The sequence below is a fragment of the Durio zibethinus genome, chromosome 18 (genome assembly GCF_047325235.1).
Source record: "Durio zibethinus cultivar Kanyao isolate XHJ-2024 chromosome 18, ASM4732523v1, whole genome shotgun sequence".
Lineage (NCBI taxonomy): Eukaryota > Viridiplantae > Streptophyta > Magnoliopsida > Malvales > Malvaceae > Durio > Durio zibethinus.
In genome coordinates this window covers 9,359,538-9,383,057 of record NC_143179.1, presented here as the reverse complement: position 1 = coordinate 9,383,057, position 23,520 = coordinate 9,359,538, and the positions used below count along the sequence as shown (strand labels likewise).

The 23,520-nt window shown below is 33.2% G+C and overlaps 1 protein-coding gene, 1 long non-coding RNA gene and 1 pseudogene across 6 annotated transcripts; 2 read left to right on the top strand and 1 right to left on the bottom strand.

The window, feature by feature from the left end:
- The first annotated feature begins 1,638 nt into the window (after positions 1–1,638).
- On the top strand, positions 1,639–5,714 carry LOC111299357 (uncharacterized). 4 transcript variants are annotated; one of them, XM_022894503.2, is made up of 9 exons: positions 1,639–3,285; positions 3,419–3,484; positions 3,580–3,682; positions 3,812–3,886; positions 3,977–4,121; positions 4,198–4,267; positions 4,466–4,531; positions 5,082–5,204; positions 5,310–5,714. In XM_022894503.2, exons 1-9 carry the CDS (start codon positions 2,058–2,060, stop codon positions 5,465–5,467), a joined length of 2,034 nt encoding a protein of 677 aa, XP_022750238.2. In that variant the 5' UTR covers positions 1,639–2,057; the 3' UTR covers positions 5,468–5,714. The 4 variants fall into 4 exon arrangements, 3 of the variants coding, with proteins under 3 accessions (XP_022750238.2, XP_022750239.2, XP_022750240.2); XM_022894504.2 differs by having other exon boundaries at positions 1,669–3,285; positions 3,425–3,484; XM_022894505.2 differs by having other exon boundaries at positions 1,723–3,285; positions 3,431–3,484.
- Positions 5,715–12,871: 7,157 nt separating this feature from the next.
- Positions 12,872–14,907, top strand: LOC111299358 (CBL-interacting serine/threonine-protein kinase 6 pseudogene; annotated as a pseudogene). The gene has a single exon (XR_016329788.1). The product of XR_016329788.1 is annotated as a CBL-interacting serine/threonine-protein kinase 6 pseudogene (transcript).
- Positions 14,908–18,451: 3,544 nt separating this feature from the next.
- Positions 18,452–22,939, bottom strand: LOC111299356 (uncharacterized). Its single transcript, XR_016329789.1, has 3 exons — positions 22,803–22,939; positions 22,626–22,688; positions 18,452–18,584 (listed from the first exon to the last, which is right to left on the bottom strand). It is a non-coding gene; the product is annotated as an uncharacterized LOC111299356 (long non-coding RNA).
- Between the last annotated feature and the right edge of the window lie 581 nt (positions 22,940–23,520).

The window sequence follows — 23,520 nt, the reverse complement described above, 5'->3', positions numbered from 1 at the left end:
TTTAATTTCATGTGAACTCTATCTTTAATTTTAATTGATTTAAATTAAATTTTAAAAAATTAATAAAAATTATACATATCTAAGGATAAATTTATTAATTTAAAAATTTATAAGAACTTTTCATTTGTGAAAAAAAAAAGCAAAGGTTGTCTAATAAAACTTTTCTTATCTTAGTTGATACGTTAAGGAAGTTTTACCTGGAATAAAAAAAAACAAAAACAGATTCATAGAGGTTTAATTAGTGAATTACTTCCATTCCAGCTTCCATTAGATAATAAAGATCTTATTCTAATAATAAAAAATTTTTTATTTAAATTAAAGTTTTATAAAAACATTTACTAAGGATAATTTAACTAATTATTTTTAATAACTTTAAAATTAAAATTTTAAAATTTTAAGTAATTTAATTTCACATCAACTCTATTTTTAATTTTAATTGATTTAAATTAAATTAAAAAAATTAATAAAAGTAATATATATCTAAAAATAAATTTATTAATTTAAAAATTTATAAAAATATTTAATTAGATCATTATTCATTTTAAAATTTACATTTATATATATATATTTATATAAGGAAATCTCTTGAACCCATTCAACTTGGATTTTTTTTGGATAAAGCAAAATTCATGGGTTAATATATATATATATATATATATTTATACGAGGAATTCTCTTGAATCAATTCAACTTGGATTTTTTTTGGATAAAGCAAAAAACATGTGTTTCTCCTTTATTCAGCAGTCAAGCATTTCTTTGGAACTTGCCACATAATTCTATTGAAGACTAATCAACCAAGCCAAAACACGGGTCTCAAGGCCTGATAATGACAATATTCACAGACCGAACCATAGGATTTTGTGTTGGCTTACAGGAACATATTTGTTTTCACTTATCTTTTGGTGTTGGGATTTTTGTTCTTCGGAAAATGATTCTGGATAAAAATTAGACCATAAGAAGGGTTGAACACAAAGATTATGAGGCAACAAAGCTACTGCTATTATCACCTTAAAACACAAAAGCCACAAAATTTTGGCCAAGTTTAGAGGCCTACGCCAGGGATTAACTAGCAGTTTTTTTTGAACCAAGTGTTTTTTCTGGCCTCAGATCCAAAGAAAATTAGCAGAAGAAACCCTCTTCGAGTAACAGCCTTCTCTTCTTTTTTTTTTTTAATATCATTGTCAGTAAAGACATTGTCCCAATGTTGGTCCCCAGCTAATTTTAACAAACGTAAAAGCTTAAAATCACAAGATGAAAAATCGGATAATAGCAAAAGTCAAAAGTCTTTACGATATTTGTGTTATGGTTAAGTCGATATCTGGGAAGAGGAAAAAAAAATTTGAAAGTATATATATATGAGAAGATTGAATTAATAGTATATGAAAGACGAGCTACTTATAAACGGAGGATGAGAGTGTCTCGTCTGAATAACTTAAATTCTAAATGATAGGACTAGGGTCAACATTATTAGCTCAACTTAATTTTACAATTAATAATTTAATTAGAAAGTGTTAAATCATTATTTTCATATGTTTTTAGATAACAAACGAAAGTAATGAATCTCGATATTTCAGATGAACTTAATACAATATTTCTAACCAATGTTATTTATGACTCACATTCTGACATAAAATATCTATTTTATCCGTAAGGCCATAAAATGGCCCTAAGAAAAATAGAAAAAAATTAAAAGAGAAAAAGGAAAAGGGCCGATCCTTTAGCAACTGCCCTAAATCTTTTAACACCGCCAAGTCTGTATCTCAGATTTCTCACCGGTAGCCGAACCCGACATTAAATAAAAGGAAAGAAACAACAACGAAGGAGAAAAAGGGGAAAGGAAAACCCGGTCCCCCGTCTCTTGCAACTCACTCTTATCTTCCTGTTTTTCTTTCTCAAAAGCTTTGCAAAGGAAAAGCTAGGGTTCCATCCCACCGACCTCCATTTCTTCAACTTAAAGCCTCTTATCCAATAGTTAACATCCACGTCACAGTAGTACTCAAGTACCGCAAAGGAATTAAGAAAGGGTAAAAGAAGGTAAGATAAATAGGAGGAAAGAGATGGATTTGAGTGGTAGGAGAAGAGCAGGAGCTAAGGGCAGTGTTGTTGCAGGGTCAGTGTGGGAAACTAGGATGAAGATTGATGAAGTCAAAGGTGGAATCAAGGTTTTCAGTGGAGAAGAAAATAGTGAGAGTGGTAATGAAAAATTGGGCTTGAAGAACGGCCAGACTATTGGCGGTGTGGCTGTTAGTGGCAAGAGAAAGACTTGGAAAAGTGAGATCTTTGAAGGGTTTGAGAAGAACCCATTTCAGATTGCCAAAGGCAAAACTGAAGAACAGTGCAAGGAGTTGAGTGGGTCTGTTGATGGAATTAAGAAGAGCCCAATTCGGGTACCTAAAGGAAGATCCGAGGAACATTGCAAAGATTTGAGCTTGTCTGTTGATGGAATTAAGAAGACTCCAGTTCAGGTCAAGAAAGGAAGACCTGATGGGATTAGGGACCTTAGCAAGTCTTTTGATGGAACTGGGAGAAGCCCAATTCATTTGGAGATGCCAAGATCTGAAGTTCCTAAAAGGTCTGCTGATCTGAGTAGAGATGTTATTGAATCTGGTGAGAATTCAGTTCAATTAAGGAAGGCAAAACCAGACCCAGTTAAGGCCTCAGATCTGTCTGGTAATGGAGACAGATATGATGAGAATTCACTTCAATTGAGGAGGTCGAATTCAGAGGAGAATGAAGTGTTGGTTTTGGATGATCAATCAGAGGGGAATAATGTTTCCAATGAAGAAAATGAGAAGAACCAAGTTGAAACTGAGTCTGAGGAGAACTGTAAGGAGTTTGATGTCTGCCAAGAAAAGGTCATTTCAAGCAGTACAAGCTATGGAAATATAGTCAAATCATCTCCTGAAGTATTAGTTGATGATGGTGATGGAGTTGAAGATGAAGATGATGAAGAATTTTATGATGACGAGGAAGAAGAGGAAATTGAGGTTGGGATTGAAAAGAAGAGCTTTGACATTAAGGAAATGAATGTACCAGAGGAGAAGCCTAACAGAGTTGCTAATGAATTGAAGAAATTACCAGAAGAAAAACCCAACAAAGCCATTAATGAAGTGAACAAGTTCCACGAAGATAAGTCTAGAAAAGCTGTCAATGAAGTGAAGAAAATTAGCGAATTCCATAACAAAACTGCACTTTCTTCAACTGTGAATAAGCAGCTTCCACCAGTTGTAAAGCGTGCTACTTCAGTTCACACAACTCCAATAAAACCTACAAAATCCACTCATTGTAAGTGTGTGTTTCTATTTGATGCTTTATTGAGATTAACATTGTTGTGTACTTTTCTCTTTCATTGTTTTTTTCTTTTTCTTTTTTTTTTTTTTAAGTTCTGAATGTTTCTGACCTTATTGATTTCCATTAGTTTTAGTCTCAGATGATTACCATTACCAGAGGTTCCCACAGACTCGGAACAAATTGCAGAATTTAGGTGAGAAGAGATTTTATTTCTTGGAAAAATCAATGAATTTCATATTTTGCTACTTGTTTTATTCTTCTTCTTGTGTGTATTTGTTAATCTTTCAGTTGATTTAGTAATGTGGAGAGACTTATCCAAATCGGCACTGGTCTTTGGGATGGGAACATTGATCATTATCTCGTCCTCTTACACCCAGGACCTCAACTTCAGGTCTCAAAATTGTCAATGAAACACTAATTTCAATGTTGGATTTTTACCCTTTTTTTTTCCCAATTTCAACCTCCTCTGTTTTAAAACAGTGTCCATTGCTAAAACTCTGCTTGATCAATGCTTCTACAGCTGTATTTCTGTAATTTCCTATCTGGGACTTGTTTACCTTGCGGCCATCTTCGTTTACAGATCAATCATCTGCAGGTAATGCCCTGCATCAGATGCCATTAATTATAAATTAATGAGTTTTAATAAATTCTTTTAACCTTCTATCTTCTTTCTATAACAATGCAGGGGAGTTGTGGGTATAGATGAGTCAAGCTGTGTTCTTGGAGAAGATGAAGCAGTTTGGTTACTTAAATTGGTTCTTCCTTACTTGAATGAGTTCTTATTAAAACTCAGGGCACTCTTTTCTGGTGATCCTGCTACTACAATGAAGGTGATTTTCCTTTTTCCAAGCATTTGTTATTCATTTTCATTTAAAAAAAAAAGTTGATCAATTGGGACAATTGCAGTTGGCATTGCTGCTGTTTGTTTTGGCCAGGTGTGGCAGCTCCATAACTATCTGGAAAATGGCTAAATTGGGTAAGTTTGCTTGGTTGAAATCATAAATTTTACCTTATAATTTAAAACATTTCTTAAAAAAAAAAAACCCTTTTTCTGAAAAGACATTTCTGTAATCAGACACACAACAATGGATTGTCTCCTTTTTACAACTACTGAGAACAGAAGTGTTAAATTCTTTCACTTTTAACTAACGCATGGTTGTGCTGACTGTCTCAGGCTTTTTTGGCGTTTTCACTGTCCCAAAAGTCTGCTCTTCTTATTCCCACCAGTTAACTGCATACGGTAAATCCCCATCATTTGTTTTGTCTTCTATTATTCATTCCTTCGTTAATATATCAATCACATTACACTTTGGACGCCCCCACATATGACCTAATCTTTAAGATCTTGTTCGTCTGATTAATTTAACAGCTCTTTTTTTTCTTTGATTGATCTGATGATGTCTCCTTGGGGGTTAGATTTCATGGGTACTACTCTTTGATAAATGTTTAATGGACCCAAAACCTTTATCATCCCTTTCATAAAGCTTGGAACAACATTTTTAGCTTAATATTATAGGAGTAAGTAGTTAAGATAGCTTAATCTATTATGTTGATAGGCCTAAAGCGTCTACTTATAGCTAGGTAATCAATTTTAATCAAATAGGGTAGACTTTTCTTTTTTTTTTTTTCCAATAAAAAATTCCCAATCTTATTTTATTGGCTGCATTGAAATTGCGTAATGAGAAGAAATTATGTATTGCAAATTCAAAAGAGTTGATTTGATATATTCTTATTTCTTAAACCCGAATTCAAAATGATCTAAAACTTTTTAAATGTATGTGAATATGAAGGAAAAGTTTGGATTCGATGCTTTCATGATGCATGGGATTCATGCACACACAAAAAGGCTGTGGCAGTGGCCATCTTCATCCTGGTTTGGAACATGTCTTCACTTGTTGCTCGCATTTGGGCAGGTAATCAAGAGAAATGGCTTCACTTTTCAGCAAATTCCAAAACTACCTTCCTAGGCAAAAATTGTTTCAACTGATGGGTTTTCTTTTTTGTCTAAAATTGTGTAGCATTCATGCTTTTTGTGGCCCTCCGATGCTATCAGCAAACAATGGTGACAGATGATTGGGTGGGGGATGAAGCTGGGCTGCAAGAACCGACGGGAAGGCAAAGACATGGGGTTGGGCCATCTAGAGTAGAACAAATTAAAGTAAAGAAAGGATCCTAAGAGTGAGCTTTGGGCCATGCCTACATTAAGTGTTCGCATGACAACATGTCCCAAGTTGTTTTTTTTTTTTTTTTTTTCATTTTTGTCTTTCATATTTTTAAATACATAGTTTTATAGAAATATATTTTCTTCTTTTTTGGGGCTGTAAATATGCATGTTTGGTTTACGTGACTTTACTAGGCCAGCATGACAATAAACAATCGATATTTGATGTTTGATTATAATGGAAAAGAAACCTTTATGTGAACACATGGTGATAGTAGTAATGAACAATCTAGAAGAAGATGATGAAAGTATGGAACCAATCCTGCTCAGGCGTAAAAGTACAAGAAGAATACAAGAATACTAGCATACAAATTTTATATGAACTCCATGAAACAGCTTCAGGTCTTGCATCAACCATTTATGCGGACAATTATGGAACTGAAAATTAAGATTGTTCTTTTCATCCCTGATATAACCCCAGCCTGCGACGCTGTGACTGAATCAGGGTTTTCATTACCAACATTTTTCAGTTCCTTGAAGTTGACATAATCCAACTGCCAAGTGCCAACCAGGCGCACTGCATTTATTGAGTTTCCAAATTGTTGTGCTTCTGTTGCACCAAAAATTGGAATCGAGTTCCCCTTCATAAAACTTTATCCAGAAATAAAAGCATTTTCAAGCTGTTCAAAACATTCCTTTACACCTGAAATTATTTGTCATCAATTCCCCGGCTAATCTATTATGCATTTCATCTACCCTCCAGATGTTTTAAGGAGTCGAACTCAAAATCCATAGCCCTTCAACACTTTAGCTGGACAACAGACATAATTAATCCCAGTTTATGTTGGCCAAAACCTTTTGTCGAATACGTAAATTAGAAGACGTTTTAGGGGGGGTTCCAGAGAGATCCCAATCACCCCAGTCAGTCATGTTTATATAAAGACCAATAGATCAAATGAGCTGGTAAGTAGATGTTTTTATCGTTCTTGGTTAGAAGAGTTAAATTGAGCAGCCACTTGATAGCTTATTTACAAGAAGATAAGGTTTGAACCAACCAGAATGTTGGAGTAGTCACTCTCTCTGGCATGCGACATTTTCCCTTCCAATTTTTCATCCTGGCTGCTTGAAATTTTTCTCCAAGCACCTTTCAGTGCTGTCAATTTTATTTTTCACTTACATTGTCACCTTGCAATCAATCACAGTAGTCCAGGTTTCCTGGAGACTACCTGCCCGCTACTCCCTTCAATTTTGGCCTCAGAAATATAATTTTAAAAGCATCAATTTCAAAGATTGAACAAGAAGAAAACTGTGGGAAATTCCAATTGATACAACTGTAAATGATTTGTATAGTTTTGATTTTTTTATACAAAACGTAAGGCACTCCCTGCCCTGTTCTAGTACATAGTCTGACGAGAACAAACTAGAATTCAAGTTCAACAAGAAATATATGAAATGATGAGTCATCAAGGAATTAATTCCATTGCAATAAGTTCGGGACTTTTCTTGTTTGAAGCCTCTGTTTTTCAACATGTCAAATAAGCTTTTGACATGTGCCCAAGAATACAACCTATCATTTTGCACTCCCTGACCTTGTGCTTCAGCCGTTATTCATTTTGCTTAGGTAATAAGAGCTTTGTTAACCAACTTTGGCTTATTTTTCTTTTGGAATGAAAATTTCACCTGTTGAAGCTTTGTTTGATACTATCAGTTATATCAAGTTTGGATTATAATTTCTTGGTTGACCAGCTTCTGCTGCTCAACTATAGGAGGGACCTATCAAATACTAACAACCATAACTAGATTGGCCTACTAATCAATTTGTTTGAAAAGACTCAATTGAATTATTAAAGAACTCTGTAGCCTGTTGCAGCGATGGGTTTTTCACAAAGTTCTTTAATCACTGGATCACATAATTTTCAGGTCATGTGGAGTTTTCTTTCTGTCCTTCAAACCTGAATTCATCAAACGAAAAGTCTCGTTCCATGGAAAAATTAAGTACATAACATGTTGCTCTTGAGAATAATTATAATTTCTGTTAGAAACCACTCCATTGATCTCAAAGGTCAAAGTAACTATCGAGATTAAGCTGTTGAACAATTAAACATTCCATGCGAGATACAAAACTAGCTGGCTCCCAAAGCTGAGAGGACACCAATGAGAGCTGTCTTCTGTTGAGACAAGTTGTAGTTTCCATGGTCTAAGCCCAAAATCTCAGTTTTTAGTATTAAGCTAAAAAAAAAATTAAACAGGAGACTAAGACAAGACTCAACAATGTATACCAAACAAGTACAAATTCCACTGATTTTATGTTGAACTGGCAATAAAATTAGGACCAGTAGAAAAAAATGCAATACCCATTTCCAAACAGAAGGGCTTAATTTGCAGAAGATAGGCCTGCAAAATTTTCTTAATGAACTAGAATTAATTAGATAAACCTGTCTTTTTTCTCTCATTTCTTCCTTTGTTTATCCTTCTGTGGTTCTATTAAGTAAAGAATAAAACAAATTTGCCCTACATATATATATATATAATTAATATATAGATCTCTTATTCATCTTACCCAATAATAAATTTCTGCACTTCATGACCCTAGTTTTCTTTATTTTTCATACATATAAAAACCCAGAATTTTTTAATTCAAGAATGAATATAATAAATGTAAAACAGCCAAAAAAGGTGACGTTTTGAAATCAATTGAATGGTTCATTTCATCTCTTTGATCCTTTGAATCACTATAGTGTGGTTCTCATTATATTAGCTTTCCAATACTTCTTTATCCTAATCATTTTATATTTTACCATTTTGCTAAGTATCTCAAACTCCTTTCAACTTGCCTTTCTAGTTGCTTTATGTGGCCCTCCAAGTATGTTAAAATAATTGTCTTTTAACCTAATTAAGTTGTGATTGCTTAATCAAAGATCTTGATGCATTTGACAGTGGCATAGAAATGTTTGAGAAAAATATTTGTTATTATAGGAATTACGATTTGATTTAATTTTTAAAAATGATTGTATGAATTAAATAAATTAAACTCAAATTATAAATCTGACGTGAGATTGAATATACAAATTTGGATTAATATTTCACACTTTGGAAAATAAAAAGTAACGGAGGAAAGTGAATAAAGTTTACTACATTCATTATTAGATATCACTAGCTTAATTTACAGCATTATCATCGTATCCTGATTTATAGTCTAAACACTTCACGGTAAAACCTCCTTATGGATACATGTAACGTCCAAAGTTTATATCACATCATTGGTAGCCCCCCGCCTCCTATACTTTTTGTCGAAATTGATAAAAAATAAGATCATTTATTGTGATTAATATTTAATTGCATAAAGTCCAATAGGTAGTCTAATCTAAAAAATGTTTGCAAATGAAGGTGGACATAGGCATGAGCAAACAATACAAAAAAAAAAACTCTTTATTTCTGTCAGTAAAACTCAAAATTCCGTCGCTATTAAGTAACAATAGATTTAGTAACAAAAAATTTTCATCTATGATAGTTAAGTTAGTAATACTATTTTGCCGATAATAAATAAAATCTGTCACTAAATTTCATTGATAATAGCTTTAATTCTGATAATCAAAGTACAAATGATTTACGTATGCAAAGCACTAAGTGAAAAAATTGATGAAGACTGATTTTATATGCATGTAAATACAAAATTTCTAAGCGGAATTAAAAATAAACACACACTTTCTTTCAGAAAATATAATATATATATATATATATATATATATATACACACATACTAACTTACAAAACCATATGCTTTAGGCCTAAATATCATAATATTATTGCTTAATTTGTCAAAATCAGTTGGGACTGACTTACTAGTTATAACTTGTTAATTGCTTTCATATAAAGAAATAACAATCATCTATAATGCTTATTTTATAAATTATATAACAATAAATTATTGATGTTTCTGTCATTTTCTCATTGAATTATGCAGTCTGAACATATATAATATTCCCTTTTAACTTTTTTTGCTATATAAAAAAAGATTTTGCTGATTTATTATCAGAAATCGGAAGGAGATGATGAAAAAACAGTGCTACCGTAGACAAGAAGCCAAAACATGAAAGAAACATTGGGAAGCACCAGGCTGCCAAAACAACTGGATTTGTATTCTTTACAAAATTTAATTATAAACTGAGACTATAAGAGGATCCCACACCCATAGGGAATGTCTTTCCATTTCCTTTGTTCATTGTTCATGTCCACCAACCAAATTAATTTCACGAGATCATATGTATCCTGTCTCTAACATTAAGCCCTTCTTTTAATATTAATTCCTCAGGAATCAGGAGCCAGGACAAAAAGGACAGTACCCCATAAGAAATGCAAAGGAAGGCTTGAATTCATTGAGTCTTCACCAAGTTGCACCCCCATTTTTTTTAGGGTTTCCTTGTTGTCAGGTTATCAATTTGGGGTACAAAAGAGAAAAAAGAAAAGAAAAGTGGGGTTTGATCAGACATCAATTCTGCAGCATCATGCAGAAAAGGGAGGGTGGTGCTAGACTGATCTGGTGATTCTCCAAGACAAGAAAACAAACAAAGAAGCCTGTAGTTTGTCGCAGAGTTTGGAAAATCTGTGGATTCTGATGGACTGAGTTGGACAGATATATGTTATCAGCTTGCAGCTTCGTCAGCACCAAACCAAGATTTTCAGATTTCCAATCCTTCATTCATTGCCACAATTACTAGATATCCCAATCTCTCGTCATCTTTATCGAATTCGTTACCCTTGCATCTTTAGACTTCAACATCTTTTTTCACTTTTTTGTAATGGAAATTTTAACCGTCTCAATTCAATGTAGGAGATAAGAGATGGAATTGATCAAAATCATGCTTGTATTGTAAATGTTGGACTTGATTAACGATAACAAATAAAAAAATATATTGATGTTTATCCATTTCCTTTCACCTGTGTTTTCGTTTGGAGTTTATCCCTTTAATTATTGTAGTCGGCAGTCGTTAACTGCTACTCTTATGTTTAATTTTAGCTTTGAAATGAAGAAATGACTAAAAAAGTAAAGCCTCTAGAACTCTACTCATCCATTTTTCCTTCAACCATTCACGAATCACCCTCTGTTTCTCTTGGCCAGCTCTTCCTAATTCTTCTTAGGCATTGAAAAAGTTTCTACGCTCGGATGTTTATTTTGGTACAGAAAATTTAAGAATAGATAGATTATGGATGTTGCTTGACGAATGATGCCATTCCCACAATAGATAGACCAAATGAATTGTTAAAACTTTGATCAAACAAAGTAATTAAAATTAATGATGATGGAACGTGACGTCAAAAAAATGCATGTGATTCCAAATAATTTTCTGCTATTCGGTGTCCCAAACCCAAGCTTTGGAGGTGTGGTGGGGTCAACGCCTAAACAATAAAGACAGACAAACCAAGTGTAACCATATGGCACATGGGACCCAAAAACTGCCAATAATTTTGAATCAAACCTGAACCAGAAACAACCGGTCAGCGTACGTTCCTTTCTTTCCTTTGTCTTTCTCAAATTTTCTACTCCATAGTTGGTTGATTAGCAAGAGAAGAACATCCTTTTTAATTTAATTTAGCTAAACAAAAACACACGATTTTGATTCAATAACTAAAAAAAGTTTTAAACTATTAATTGTAATATGAATTTTGGGAACAAAAATATTAATATGTCTAATGACAATAATTAATATTAAATAATTATTTTTAAATATACTAAAATTCATAACATTAATTTTTAAAATATCTCATTTAATAATTTAATTAATTTTATAAGTGTATTTAATAGATATGACGATTTATATATTTATATCATATAAAATATTTAAATTTATATATTATATAATATTTTATATAAAAATTAAGTATCACAATTTATATTAATATAAAAATATAAAATATATATTTTTAATTTAATTAAATTTATATATAATTATTATTAAAATTTTGAACTGTTTTATTTTTATATTATATTCATAATATATTTTAAATTATTATATTCAATTTTTAGAAGCATTCATTAACAAAATATAGTAATTTGCATGCAACTAATTAACAATGTAAGGTTGGTGGTTTGAGGTTGGCTAGCCGCCAAAAACGGAGTTCGATGCTGCACTTGACTGATGTCATTCACCACATTCCCCACCTTCCATTGTCCAATGAGCTAATGCCAAATGGCCTCAGCGGTCAAGTCTACAGCAGCACATCCGTCCATGTGCAGTTCTTTAGCAGTTTCTCAGGGAATTTTTCCTTTTTTTTTTCCTTCATATCATAGAGATAAATTATTGAAGTGATGAATTGGATGATTGGATTCTGCAATCAAAATTTGGCTCAGGTGCGCCTTAGATTAATTATATAATAATATCAGCTAACGACAAATATGAATGTTTACTTATTTTTTAAAGAAATTTTTTTAATTTTTAGATCTATTCTTAACTCTAATTCAAATATATTTTCACTCATATTTTTAATTTTTCAAAAAAATAAGACATAAAATAACTATTTTTGAAACCAAGCATTATCAAATATTTTTGTTCATTTATTGTTTTATATAAGATATAATATTTAATTATGAGTATAATTTTAATTTTAATTTTATATTAATAATAATTCCATAAAAATGGAAAAGAAAAAGTGATAACGGAACGAGGTCCACCAATTCTCCGGTTATTTTAGAATATTATATTTTAATTTATTAATTAGAGTTTTATTTTTAACAGTTTAAAATATAAAAAAAATTATAAGGGTGAAAATGAAATTGCATGTGGAGAGGATATTTAAAGAAAAAAAAAATTGAAAGAATTGAACCACATGATTTCTGCAGAATTATTTTCGTGGAAAACAAAAGAAATAAGTTTTTTTTTTTTCTTCCATACAATATTTATCACAATTATTTACCTTCGGTGGGACCTCTGTCGCACTTTAATTATCAAATTCACCCCACAAATTGCGAAAAACAGAAAGGGGATTATCATTACCCATGGGCCATAGGGTCCACCCTACTCCTTACACGTGTCATCGTACCGGTCCATAGCCAACTACCAAAATATTCGTTTCGATTCTGATCTTTTCCTTTTTACAGTCGGCTGTATCATTGATCGAACGGCGTCATAAGTTATCACACCCTCAATAATCACACTTTTCCTTCACTGTGTGGACCCCACGGAATTGTTAAGAACCTCCGGAACAAACGAGGAGGGCACACTCGTAATACCGCAAGCGAATATTGGAGCTTGGCTGTCACGATCTACTGTTTCAGAATCGACAATTCTTTAAGATCATGCCATGTGGATTTCAGTCTTTGTGTTCGTCCATAACCGTCGGATGAAACTAAGGGACAAAATGGGAATTCAGTGCTTGGAAAATCATGTATAAATTGGAACGCTTATGCATTTAACCAAGAAAAAGGGCAAGGCGTAGCCGCATAGCTTCTGCTTCCTGACAATAGAGATAGAGCAAAGCTTTCTTATTTGCTTTAAAAAAAAAAGAAGCTTTTTTCCAAAAAATCCCTGTGGGGAATGCAGAGAGATGAGAAGGGCGTCGTTGACAAGGCCTGAGCTTTGTGGGCACGGTAAGCGATCCATCGGCGGTAGGAATTGCCACCGAAAACACGTCGAAGACGGCTGATTCCTTGCACTGTAACAAAAAAGGGAAAAAAAAACGCTTTATTATCTGAATCTCTGCTTTTAATCTTCTGTTTCTTTATGCTATCTTTGTGTTGTAATTAAAAATTTTAGATCAGAAAAGATCGAAGCTTTCTCCATCTGGTTAAAAAATGGCGGAGAAAACTAAGAGTGACCACCCTTCTTTGCTTCATGGAAAATACGAGCTTGGTCGAATGTTGGGTCATGGAACCTTCGCCAAAGTCTACCATGCACGGAATCTTCATACAGGGAAGAGTGTTGCCATGAAAGTTGTTGGGAAAGAGAAGGTGATTAAAGTTGGGATGATGGAGCAGATCAAGCGAGAGATTTCCATTATGAAGATGGTGAACCACCCCAATATAGTTGAGTTGCATGAAGTCATGGCAAGTAAATCCAAGATTTACTTTGCCATGGAACTTGTCCGTGGTGGAGAACTCTTCTCTAAAATTGCCAAGGGTCGACTCAAGGAAGACTTGGCAAGAGTTTATTTCCAACAGTTGGTTTCTGCTATCGATTTCTGTCATAGCCGTGGGGTTTACCACCGTGATTTGAAACCCGAGAATTTGCTCTTAGATGAAGATGGGAACTTGAAGGTTACAGATTTTGGACTCAGTGCGTTCTCGGAACACTTGAAACAAGATGGGTTATTGCACACAACTTGTGGAACACCGGCTTATGTGGCGCCCGAAGTTATTGGGAAGAAAGGGTATGACGGGGCTAAAGCCGATATTTGGTCTTGTGGGGTAATTCTTTATGTGCTTCTTGCCGGGTTCTTACCGTTTCAAGATGATAACTTGGTGGCCATGTATAGGAAGATTTACAGAGGCGATTTCAAGTGCCCACCTTGGTTTTCCACTGAAACTCGTAGATTAATCACTAAACTTTTAGATCCCAACCCAAGTACCAGAATCACCATCTCAAAGATCATGGACTCGTCTTGGTTCAAGAAATCTATGCCCAAGACCATTAGAACCAAGGAAGAGTTAGAATTTGAAGCGTTCAATGGTGACAAATCATCCAAGCCTGAGACTTTGAACGCCTTCCATATCATTTCTTTGTCTGAGGGCTTTGATTTGTCGCCTTTGTTTGAAGAGAAGAAGAGAGAAGAGAAAGAAGAGCTGAGATTCGCTACAACAAGGCCAGCAAGCAGTGTAATATCGAGACTGGAGGAGGTGGCCAAGTCGGTGAAGTTCAGCGTCAAGAAGAGCGAGTCAAGAGTGAGGTTGCAGGGCCTGGAATGTGGAAGGAAAGGGAAATTAGCGATTGCTGCTGATATATTTGCAGTGACGCCGTCGCTTTTGGTGGTGGAAGTTAAAAAAGACCATGGTGATACCCTTGAGTACAACCAGTTTTGCAGTAAAGATCTCCGACCGGCGCTGAAGGACATCCTCTGGACGTCGCCCGCCGAGAACTCGACGCTTGCTTGATCTTAAAAAGGAAAAATAACTAGAAGGTGGGAAGTTTCAATATTTATCTGTTCTAGACCATTGTTTGATGATGATGTTATTGCGTTCTTGTTCCTGTTGTGATTGTTTTGATGGAAATTGGAAAGAGAGTATGTTATGTTCTTGATTATTTTCAATCATGTCTTTGTGGGTTTCGTCTTTGTGATATGGTCACAATGAATCGTGTGAATCATCCGACAAACTTTATCTTTGTAGATCCATTTATGCGGATGTTTTCATGTTTCTGTTGATATGTGCAAGTGGACTGCCTCAGTTGCAATCTTTCTCTGCAACGTGTCTTTCCCCTTTTTTCAATTATAGTGATATTTATTACCGTCCATTTAAGCACTAATTCTTGGTTTTTCAAAGCATTGCTGCCTGATTTTCCAAGTTGCAACCTCAATGGTCCATTGCCTTATCCAAATTTGCAACTTCTAATGCTAATCAAACCATTGCTCACACGCACTGGCGTCCGCTCACAAAGCACTTCATTGGCTCTTGAAAGCTAGAAATTAGTAGAAAAAACTATAAAATCTTTCCATCATATTTCATTCCAAAGAAACCTAGACGCCGTTTTCCAATTTTAGGGTCTTCAAATCTGACGTCGTTTGATTTCCCTTTCAATTATTGTCCTACCATTCCACCAGTGACTATAAATCTATTTTTGCCGTGTATTGGTTTCACCGCATGTCTTTCAGATCTCAATCCTTTGGTTCATTGTCTACTTTTTAAGGATCTACATTATACAGCGGGTGTCATTTGGGTCCCTTGAAAGCTTCTGCTATGACATATTAGTCATCGTATAGAAAAAGAACAAGCTTCTTTTTTAGGTGTTGATAGGCCCTTTCTGTGTTTTCAATCATGCCGATTAAGGGTCTTTTTAGCTGTTTCAAGACGCCTAAGCTAAAGAATATTTTGCATCAGTCAAGGGAGAGCCTAACGCACTAGTCATTGTAATTCTTTTGCTTTTAGGGGGCGTTGAAACTTGGAAGTTGGAAGTTCAATTTAATGTCGAACATGCAATTGTTTGCCATGTTCTAGATGTCGTGAATTGCCATGAAACTGTTAAAGGAAGTCTTGGATTAATTTGAATCTGTCATACAATCAAGCATGAGCCGCCATTTGATTTCTAACCGCTCGCAAACAAAACCCGTGTCAGGCCGCCCTCTTTCTGTGGTCCTTAACTGTTAGGTTGGCTGCCCGGGACCTGGAGCAATATATATGAAGTAAATGTAAATGGTGTGGGGCAGCTTACAGAAATGGTCCAGCTTCCTGTTGCTTGAATCAGATTCTGGGTTCTATCAGTGGAGCTCGTGACTCTCTTATCTTCTTTTGTGGAGGTCGTCAGGACGGATTGGTTCAATCGGTCAAGTTATGACTCTGGGTATATAAGTTCTTCCCCAATGCGAGCAGGTAAACAGCAAATATGTGCTTTGACACCGGTATCTCTCTCTACCCATGATTTTATTTTTAAAAAATAGAAAAAAAGAATCTGCATTTTGCACTGTATTTTTTAATGTACAAACTAAAATGTTTAATAGAAATGGTCTAGTATTCAGGGGACGTGTCTTATTGGGCGCTTCTGAATAAGAACCAATGAAAGGTTTGTTCCAGCTTATATGTTGCAAGCGGAAGTAAAAATCTGACAGCAACTTGGGATGGATAGACAATAACTGCTGTCAGGTTGGAATAATAAGACATTATACGGCCAAGTTTTCATTCATTTGAAGGAAAGCATCTATCACATTGTGGTGATTAGAACTGCTCCCGATCCACTTGATCAGGCACATGGCTGCGGCGTTCCTTTTGATGTTTTTCTTCTCCATTTCATCTCAACTTCCACTCCCTTGTGCAATTTTAGGTAAGAAAGAAAAGAGATTCGATTCCTTCCCATGGTACCAAAGACTTCGTATCTAAGTAGATCTATATCTCAAATTCAAGTACTAGAAGAAAGGTAAAGGTATACTTGATAAGATAAAATTTATCTTTTATTTTTTTATAAGAAAAAATATAGTATTTTAAAAAAAATTATATTTAATACATTATCATATATAAATTTTATTCAAATGATGACAACTTATTAATAAGGTAAATCAGATGATAACACCTTATTAATGAGTAAATTTTTTTTAATTTAATTTGTGTATATTTATTTTAAAGGTTTATATTTGTTTATTAATGAAGTGTGATTATATGATTTATATACTAACAATGTATTATATATAAATTTTTTGAAAATGAAAAAAAGATTACAAGTACCAGAGTTTGAATCCAAATTTAATTAACAGCAAAAACTAATATAAGATTTTACAATATAAACAAGAAACATTACCTCATACTACCAGGTTTAATTAACCGAATAGAATTTAATCTAAGTTAATTAATAACTTAATTAATCACAAGATAATATATATTTTTTGAGCCAATAATCACATGATAATATGTATGGTAATGCATGCATATATTCTTGAAAATTTATAGTTCAGATTCTTTATCTTGTCTTGCATGTATAGGGTAAGCTACTTGATTTTTTTTTTTTTTGAAGTTGGCAAGGTACCTAATTAGATTCAAAGAAGTGAATGATTAATTCTTTGGTAACTTTATCTCTAATTCTTAATTAATGGCTAAAGAGCTGGAGTGGCCCATGCCTAATGGAAGGTCCAAATTCACAAATCAAAGGATTTTATTTTCAAAAATAAAATAAACTACTAAAAACAAAAACCATAATCTCTTTGATAATCTGATTTAACTACCAAGAAATTGAGCCACATTTGAAATTTTAATTATGGGTTAATATTTTAATTTTTAAAATTGCACCTGGTAAAGGAAAATCTTACCTAAGTGGTCCAAATGTTACAATCATAGTTAAGAAGACAAATGATAACCCAATGTATTATTGATAAGTTAAAAAAATTGATGATAAAAATAATTAATCTGTGGGGGCCAGTTTTTAATTTCTGGTTAGTGGGGTTGGTTGATTTAGCTTTTGTACCCTAAATAATTGAAATGCTATTTTGTTTTGTCTGACTAAAATGGAGGATGATGGTAAAAATTGGGCCTATAGGACCCATCTTTGATAGTATAATCAGCCTATGATCCTTAACTCTTTTTGGTGGGGCCCCATCAACTAGATGCTTTGGGCCTCAAAATTGGACCATTCTAAAAAAAATGCCACCACATTAATTCAAGCAAAACACTACAAGAGACAAGAAACATGTTAGGAGGGAAAGGTGTTCCTCAGCCTGTTCTTCTGCCTATCCAAACCCCAGCCACATGTAATTTGATAATAGCTAATAGGAGAAACAAAGGAATGTTGGTACTGAAAGAATCAAAATCAAAATACAGGGAATTGAAGTTCATCAAATATATAGCAAGGATTCATATTTGACATTTAATCAAATACTATAAAATAAAAATTTTCAAACCCACCAATGTATATTATATTTCAAGTCTATAATCAAAAATAAAATTAGACTTAAAATTTAATTGATTTATGCAATCACACTTAAGAGGAAACATTCAATAAATCTAAAGTTTAAATTCTAACACCTGCAACTCAGGCTGTGACACATGAATCATGGTATAAAAATCTTCCCCTCTGCATCTCCCCAAGTACCTTCAATTTCTTCTTCCTCACAAACAGCTTTCTAACCTGTCAGGAACACATCATTCCAACTGCTATTCCAATAGCCTTGGTAAACTTATTGCGAAAGTCAACAAGTTGGTTCTTGTTTCATTCACATAATAGGTTTCAAGTAGCATCTTGAAGCACAACTTTTGCAACATTGGTTTGGTCCAACTCCCCCTGAAAGATCATAGTTTGTACCTGTCGTTATGAAATGAGCCTCCAGAAAGTTTGCTTTTCACTAGTCATATCGATCCATGAAAATTCAACAGTACCTTCAAATTTCGAGGATGAATTACTGATCAGATGCATCCAGGCAAATTGCGAGTTACTCGAATTCATATTGAACATTTCCTTCTCCATTACAATTCTGAAACCACTGTCAAACCAAATGGGAACACAATCTGCAGAAAACTTTAAAAATCATCCTTAAAAACAATTGCAGGTACATCGTTCATTGTTTGTTATTGTGGTACAACACTCAACAAATTAACCAAATAGATTGGTAAATAGATTCAGAATGCAAAGCTGGAAATAAACATGAAAATTCAGAAAAAGGCATATCTAATGTCCACTAAATAGAATGACGAATAACTGGAGATTAGAAGCAATAATTTAAGCCTGAAAACCACTAAGTTATATCCTTGTTTCCAACTTCTAGAGAATAAAGCCAATGTACTATATAATTTACAGAAAAAACAAAAAGAAAATTGGCTACCAGAAATAGTTTCATGCATTGCTATAAAAGGAAAAATATGTCCATATAAACCAAGGTAGATTGCATTCTATGGGGCAGGACAAGGTAATACCTAGGCATTGAACTCCTATAAACTTCATGAACAAGAAAATTTTCAAAAATCATTCCATTACAAATGCCCTTAGCAAAACCCTAACTAAAATTAGGACATTTGACATCATGTTAAACCCATCTGTATATTGCATATGATTCCAAACTTTCATGTGTTAAAAGTACAAAAGCTTTTTGGCATCTTCTGTTTCCGTCTTTGGAATCAAAGAGAATGACCAAACTTAACAGTAAATAAGGAAAAACTAAACCTTGATGAAATCGCATCAGAACCTGTATTTTGCATTTGAGTCTTTCCAGAAGCCAAATAAAAGGAAACCAGATTAAAACTTGACTTCATGGTAGCATGTGGATACATCAGAACAAGCTAAAAATGCCATGCCAGTCTAGTTTTTGTCACAACGTAATTAAGATGTATTGAACGTGATGATAACAGTCTTATGCCTTTAATATATGGAAGCTAAGCTAAGCTGGGTTTCAGATATTTTGATTATAAGATGCGGTCAATATGTTTTTTATTCATGAAAAGAAACAGCAAGAGTTCAGTTTTCAACAATCATAATGAGATCAGCAAGTACTTTTACTTATTTGCATAAGTAACAGTCCTTAGCATCAAGCCTGTATATAAATCAAGTAGTTTTTTCCTTTATTAAACCAGTAAAGTAATAGCAGTACAGTCAATGTCTTCTTTTGAAGCTTGAAAGCACCATATTTCCCAAAAAAATATATAAAAAAGAAACCCTTGTAAGATCATTGCTTGATAGCTTTGATCAGCATATCAATTCTACTTAACAACAGAATAAGTGAGACTTGGAAATAATAACTAGACCCTAGAAAGGTTACTTGATACCTCCAAAATGCAACATGCCTTTTTCTATATATCTATTTCTACTTTTGAAATGTAAATTACAGTTTAAGCTATGTATCTATTGATCAATTCATTTCACTTTAATTTATCAAATACTCAAATAATTTGCATTGATTTTAGTAGTAAGGACATAATCAAGCATGTTATCCGACAGAATTTATTAATAGTTCATGGTAAATGAAGGAGACTAACAATAATAAGCTCTATATCTCATGGAAATAGCAAGTCATTTGATAATGCTATAACTTTGAGAAAGAAAATTCATGGAATTTTTTACTATGCTGATCAAATGCATGTCCACAACTTGGAAAAACCTGTTTACTATACTAATTAATCAATGGAAACAGTTTAGTTTTAGAAAATCAAATTCTCTGGGAGAGTAGATCGATCATCTGTCTTAGTTTGGAACCGGATATGGCATTCATCAGATCATATAAATTTTAGCTCTCATTTATAATAATTTGGGTTTCACCAAAATTTTCATTTAATCTTGTAAATACTAGACTTCTTCTCAAAACATATATGAGTTTCTACCATAAACCATTCTTAACCTTTTCTCAAACATATAGCATTTCAAATCTCACTTTTTTACTTCTAGACTTCTACAACAGATTTTCTAGTGAAGCCATTCAAGATTTTTATCTAATAAACTTAGTAAATCAGAAAGACACTTGCCATGGTAGTCTTAATCTCTATCCATACATTATTAGCTATGTTTTCATGATTTTAAATCTAGGGTAACAAGTTCGCGAGACTGCAGAAATATGACAATTAGTAATGGTTTGAATCTAACATATAGATTATTAACTAAGATCTAAAGAAAATGTATAAGCAAAAACAATTAAGGATTCACTTCATTAACTGTAAAGATGGTGTTAAAAAGCAACTAAGTCTCCTATCTAAAATCTATATTGGACTTGAACTTGCAAGATAAATAAACTCATATACATAGTTCAAATTCCACCCACAACAATGTCATTGCACTTTTCTAAATAACAGGCAACACTATATGCTGAGACAATGCCAGCATTGTCACCCTAATTCTCCAAAGCTAATCACTGCCATCTACAACCAAAGCTATTGATACCATGTCCTATCACCATCACAAGAACCACCTCTTCAACAACATCCCTATTATTGACCACTACATATATCAAACAAGAGTTTGCACTTCATGCAAATATGCTTTGCTGCTACTTTCATTCCTAACAGAACTGTCACAATCACAGGTATGATATTATTTCAACAACCATTAACAGCACAAGTTACCAAAGTTAAAGAGGGATGATCTATCATTGTTAGTTATAATATTTGCTCCATAAACTGAAAATTAGCTTCTTTAAGTGCATCATAATCTTATCAACAATTAATGGAAAATCAAGGACCTTACAAGAAGCAATTTTTCCCGAACAATTATTTTTGAATAAAAACCATCAGAATATGGATTTAATTTCTTGGTTATCTTGCAAGAAAAACCAAAAATCTCATGGTTTTAAAGACAATCAAATAACCACCATTTATATAACAACCATGTAATAAGACTGACTTGAGGGTTCTCTATATATGCTTCCAAATTATAAGAATAAAAACAAATTATAAAGTTAGCTTAGGATCACTACCATACATATTAATTTAGCATAAAGTATATATACAAATATAAATTCAGTATCATACTTAGCAATTGAATTTTCATCTCATTCTAGCATTCTCACATTAAGAGTAATATATATACTTGCATCAAAATTAACCTTGGATTACTTTCAATCATTTCTGATTATGAAAAATAAAATCTCAGCTTTTCACTAGACAAATTTATCAACTTTTTAATATATATAACCTAATCCACCTATATTATAACATTACAATTTTAAAATATTCACGAATCAAGTGATAATTTCAAGATCTGAACCAATATATAGGGGTATATGGTCATTTATATATCAAACACTAGTCAAAGTTGGTCATCAATATCAATATGGTCCCTTTACTTGGTTCTCTAGAATTGGTTGGTTTTATATCTAAATTATGATTATTTCTACATAAAACATTGCAACAATGTATGCAAAAAATGTAGACATGCTTCATCAAAAAAAAAAAAAAAAAATTAAAGGCCATTCAAACTCAATATGAGCCTAGAGTCCTATATCTCCACAACTGCTGACTCAATTACTACTAGCAGGCCGGCCAGATCAATGACTATATCGTGATGTATTAACATATAATGTCCACCAGTTAATTAGCCCACAGAAACAAATTCATATTAATTCATGATTGCCCTATTAATTTATATAAAAAATTCAATTGTCCATAACAAACAAATTGTTGATTATCACTTAACAAATGTTCTATCAAAACTTATTGTGAACTCAATATTAGGTTATTAGTATATGCATACTCAAACAGCAACAAATAACTCCATTTAGTGTATCGCTAGTTGTCACTGAATTGACTGATAATTAGCATCAAGAATCAGCAAGAAATAGAAGATATTTTAAGAAAATTCTGCAATTGCTGCTATATATTATTCCCACTAAATTACATGCTAAATTATCAATTTGTTATTGTTCATTCTTTGATCATTTATCCTCTTTAATAGCAAGTCATGTCGCTGCAATTTAATCAGTATATTCAAGAATAGGCTCAAAATCTCAATTTCAACATAAAGAAATGCGTTCTCGTCTAGATTAGACACATAAAATTTGAACAAAAGAGGTTCCGCAAATTAAAACAGCATTAACCAAAACAAGCCTGAAGGAAATTGAAAAACATTACCTGAATGATTAACCTGAGCAAAACAGAAATAGTTTGTTGCCTTGCAATGCCCACAGGTAAGTGCTGTGTAAAAAAAAATTGAGGATATATTTACTACCAAAATACTTCAAAGACCAGCTCGAATGAAGAGGAAAGCTCAAATTACAGCAAAATCCACTGACTGAATCGATTACTAACCTGCATTACGAAATTTACCGCTAGCAAGCCTTCAATAATGAAAAGGAAATAGTGCATATTTTTGCTGAAAATAGGAAAAAGATAGCTACTTATATATACCACAAGGAGCAGTGACTCATAATTTTTTTCAGTGACTGCGAAGAAAACAGCCAATGTGCCAGATCGAAAACCCTGAAAGCCCAAATATAGTTAAAAGCTTCAGTGGTTAGATAACCAAAAAACAAAAGAAAAAAACAATTTATCATCTTTTATTGTTTTGTTGGACTCTCATTTGGGGTCAAAACTCAGGAACACCAGGAGAAAACAAAAAAACCCCAAAATCAGAGCCAGATTGAGGGCAAAACCAGAAGTAAGAACACAAGCCAAAGACAGCTTTTACCTTGCATGGTCTCCAAGAAAACAGGAAGATGATGAGTGAAGGGAAAGGAAGAGGGGAAGAGGGCTTTAAACAAAGGGAAACAAAACAAAAATAGCTGATAACCTGAATAAATTCCAAGATACCTTTCCAGTAAAATGAGAAAAGTGACCAGACGTACCTTCAAAGAGCCAATTCGTCCTCTTCAAAGGTAGGACTATCAAAAGTCACGCTTTTCTTTCAATGCTCCATCACAAAATTCTTGTCATTTTAATCCTATAAAATATGTATAATTCCCAAAAAAGAGCAGCAAAAATTTATCAATAAATAATGCAAAATGGAATACAAAAAGACAGACTAATA

Bases quoted from the DNA above. Each gene is read 5' to 3' on its own strand.
- LOC111299357 (XM_022894503.2), top strand. From the start codon at position 2,058: ATGGATTTGAGTGGTAGGAGAAGAGCAGGAGCTAAGGGCAGTGTTGTT. The intron at 3,683-3,811 runs GTCTCAAAATTG...ATGCTTCTACAG, and splicing joins ACCCAGGACCTCAACTTCAG to CTGTATTTCTGTAATTTCCT. The intron at 3,887-3,976 runs GTAATGCCCTGC...ATAACAATGCAG, and splicing joins TACAGATCAATCATCTGCAG to GGGAGTTGTGGGTATAGATG.